The 3,670-nt window shown below is 33.7% G+C and overlaps 1 protein-coding gene across 1 annotated transcript in view; it reads right to left on the bottom strand.

Annotated features, from left to right (window-relative positions):
* LOC106871686 (transient receptor potential cation channel subfamily M member 4) overlaps window positions 1-3,670 on the bottom strand; it is a 54,154-nt gene that overhangs the window by 46,097 nt on the left and 4,387 nt on the right. The window contains exon 2 of the mRNA XM_014918286.2: window positions 1,876-2,050. Within this exon, the coding sequence (XP_014773772.2) occupies window positions 1,876-2,050 (175 nt within the window). The remainder of the gene's footprint in view (window positions 1-1,875; window positions 2,051-3,670) is intronic.

Raw genomic sequence — 3,670 nt, 5'->3', positions numbered from 1 at the left:
TGCTTTGGCACATTTTCCTAATCCGAATTTCATATCTATTTCCTTGGTAAATCCATGTACTGCCTGTAGTAGTGTTTCCAGCTCTTTATCATTTCTAGCGTATAATTTTAGGTCATCCATATATAAAAGGTGGCTGACTGTTTTGCCGTAACATTTGTATCTGCATCCAGTTCTATTTAGCAATTCAGTTAAAGGTGTGAGTGCCAGGCAGAACAGGAGTGGATAGAGCGTGTCTCCCTGGAATATTCCTCTTCTAATGGGGATGGCTTTCGTTTTCACCAGTCCCTCTTTTGTTTGGAGCTGTAGCACTGTCTGCCATTTATTCATAGAGTGCCGTATGTATTTTATAATAATTGGTGCCACCTTATTTATGGCTAGTGTTTCAAGGATCCACATGTGGGGAACACTGTCGAAAGCCTTTCGGTAGTTGACCCAGGCCATACTGAGGCCTTTCTTCTTTCTGCGGCTGTCTTCAGTTATGGCTTTATGGATCAATAATTGATCTTTACAGCCGTATGAGCCCTTGCAGCATCCCTTCTGCTCTTCTGGAAACAGGTTGTTATTTTCCAGGTGCTTACTCAATCTCTGCGATATTATTGCAGTAAAGGCTTTGTAGATCGTAGGGAGACAGGTTATAGGTCTGTAGTTTTGTGGTCTCTCTATTTCCGTGGATTTGGGGATTAAGATGGTTTTCCCTTTCGTGAGCCATTCAGGCATTGTCTCTGGCTCTGTTAGTATGTTGTTAAAGTTTTCAGCCAGCTTGTTGTACATTCCTGTCAGGTATTTTAACCAGAAGTTGGGCATCTTGTCGTGCCCAGGTGCCTTCCAGTTGCTTAGTCTTTGCAATGCCTGGGTGAACTCTTCAGTTGTTATAGGGGTCCAGATTTGATCAGGTGCTAAGTTCGTTGTTTTAATGGTCCTTTTCTGGGGTTGTTGCTTCACCGACCATATTTGTTTCCAAAATTCTTCCACTTCTTCTGCTGTTGGTGCTGCAGTAATGTCTATCTTATTTTTGCCAAGTTCCTGGTAGAATTTTTGGGGGTTGGATTTTAACTGTTTGTTTTGTTCAAAGAAACGTTGGCGTTTCTCATACCGGCGGATCCTTTGTGCTTTGGCCAGGATATCTTGCTTTAGCTTTTCTTTTGCCTCAGGTAAATCTTTTTCTGTAATGTTGTATTTGTACAGTATTTTTGTTTTCTTCTTGTTACTTAGTTGTGTTGATTGTCTACTAATTATTATTATTATTATTATTATTATTATTATTATTATTATTCTCGTTATTATTGACTATTTCTATGATTTTTTTATCATCATCATCATCATCATCATCATCAATGATGTTGATGATGATGATGATGATAATGATGATTGCGATAACTTGTTAAATATGGAGTCTAAAGTTTTAACTGACATATTCCTGAAATAATATCTTTTAATTTCTTTTATTTCCTCGTATCAACTGCAATTAGGTAGCAGAATAAAATATTTCTTCTTGGATGGACCATGAAAAAGACATTACAATTGGATCTTATTGGTCATGTTATCCAAAATATTGTCAAAAATAGAAAATGTACAAATTTATTTTGTCAGAGCACATGGACAGATTTTGTCTAGACTGAATCAAATTCTAAATAATACTAGAACTTAATGTATTGATAGCAGATGGATGAAAGCAAAGTTGAATCAGACATGATTTCATTTTAGAATGCAAAGGGTTAAAAATATATTCTTTAAAACTATATTTACAATTTCTGCTAACAAATTGCACCAAATTAGGAAATAACTTTTCCTAATGAAACTCAAAAATATGTTTGTAAGCCATTGTTTCTGCCAATTCCCCAAACCCAAATTGAAAAATATATCAAATATGTTTACCTTCATATTCTTCAATAAAAATTTCTGCATATATATGAAAATATGCTTTTCTAAAGACTTCTTTAATCAACTCAAATGAAGCCGGTGTACTTGGATTGAGAATTGATTGGGTAGCAATGCCAAAGGCAGTCATGAAAATAAACAGAATCATGGCAAAATATCCCAGGTCTCGCATCTGAAAATAAATAATTTTGTTGTAAAGCAGAGATAATTAACCATTTGTTATGTTAATATTAACTGATGCATTTAATATTACAAAATAATGAACTATGAAGTTAAAAGATATTCTAATCAAAGTGAGATTAACATTTGATTTTTTTTCTGTGGTGGATGTAAGAGAGCAAACCTGAACAATTATGATAATTAGTGGCTGAACTGAATGTTCCCAAACTTTTATTGTTTCCCCTCAGGAACAAGTAAGCAAAAATATACATTTTAAAGGTCTTCTTGTAATGCTTTAGTAAATACTATATCAAACGCTGCTATAGCAAATGCTAAGAAAAATGTTTAAAATCGCTTCTCTTTGTTTTTCACTTCACATCTCAGCTTATAAATGAAAATGGTGCTGAATGATTTGGCTTTAAAAGTGTCTCAATAAAATCCCCTTGTAGGATTGAAGTAGCGAAAATACATGTCTGATCATACATAACCAATAAAATCTGAAGAAAATTCCCCTTTAGATAAAACATGAAAATATGACTTTCTAGTATTTCAGTATTCTATAAACAAATATATAAAAGAGACAAGCATTTAGTTATAAAATGGCGCAATTGACTGCATCTTCCAGTTTCTATGAAGTCTTTGAATTATTGTCCCAGAGATTAACAAACCCTGTTTCCCATCCACCTGATGAGTAAACTTTTATTTACTGCTCACCAGATATCTTACTTTTAATCCTTTAGCATTCAGATTAATTTGGCAAGTTTAATGCTTATTTAGTCGCATTGTTTTGAAATAATCAAGCATTATCTCATAGCTTCAAGATTTTGATGATATAATTATTTATTTCTAGAATGATATTGTTGAGTTAGTGTGAAAAGCCAGATCTGGCTTGTTTGAACATAAAAAAAAAGTAAAATATTTGGGCTGGATATGGATGGTTTATTACTACATCAATAGTTACTGATTATCTGAACTCATAAACAGCAGTCATTTGACACACCATTCTTACTTGCATTACTTCCAGACGTACATCCGAATCTCATTTTCAAATTATTTCATTCTTGCCAACGTATAGATAATATTTCAATATCAATTTCCATCCTTCAACATAATATATCCCTGGTTACTAATTATGACAATTCAAGCTAAGTTAGCATCTCCTTCCTACTTTTGGAAAATAAAAATTAAACTATATGTAAATGGAAACTGAAAGAAGCTTGTAGTGTGTGTGTATGTGTGAGTGTGTATTATCTGATGATATGTAATGGAAATGGATAAGAGTTGATGACAGGAAAAGCATCATCCTGTAGAAAATATACTTCCATGAATTCTGTGTGAGACATGCAAGGCAGAGTAGACATTGAAACATCTAAGGTAATGATGATGATGAAGATAATGATGAGGAAGACGATGGCAGTATATACATTCAAACACACACACATACAGACTCACAGTATTTACTCTGGTATCTTGCAAGAAATTAAATAGAGAAAATCAGGGTGAAGATTTGGGAGAGGAGAGGGAATTGTATGAGTAAAAAAAAAATATATATATATATTCAGCATAAACCTGTGCAAGTGAAGATAGGAAAGGCAGTGACCCTGAGACATGTAATGACTAAAATATACACTTT

Source organism: Octopus bimaculoides, chromosome 17 (genome assembly GCF_001194135.2).
Source record: "Octopus bimaculoides isolate UCB-OBI-ISO-001 chromosome 17, ASM119413v2, whole genome shotgun sequence".
Taxonomy (NCBI): domain Eukaryota; kingdom Metazoa; phylum Mollusca; class Cephalopoda; order Octopoda; family Octopodidae; genus Octopus; species Octopus bimaculoides.
The sequence above is the reverse complement of the archived record's forward strand: the minus strand, read 5'-3'. Positions and strand labels throughout refer to the sequence as shown.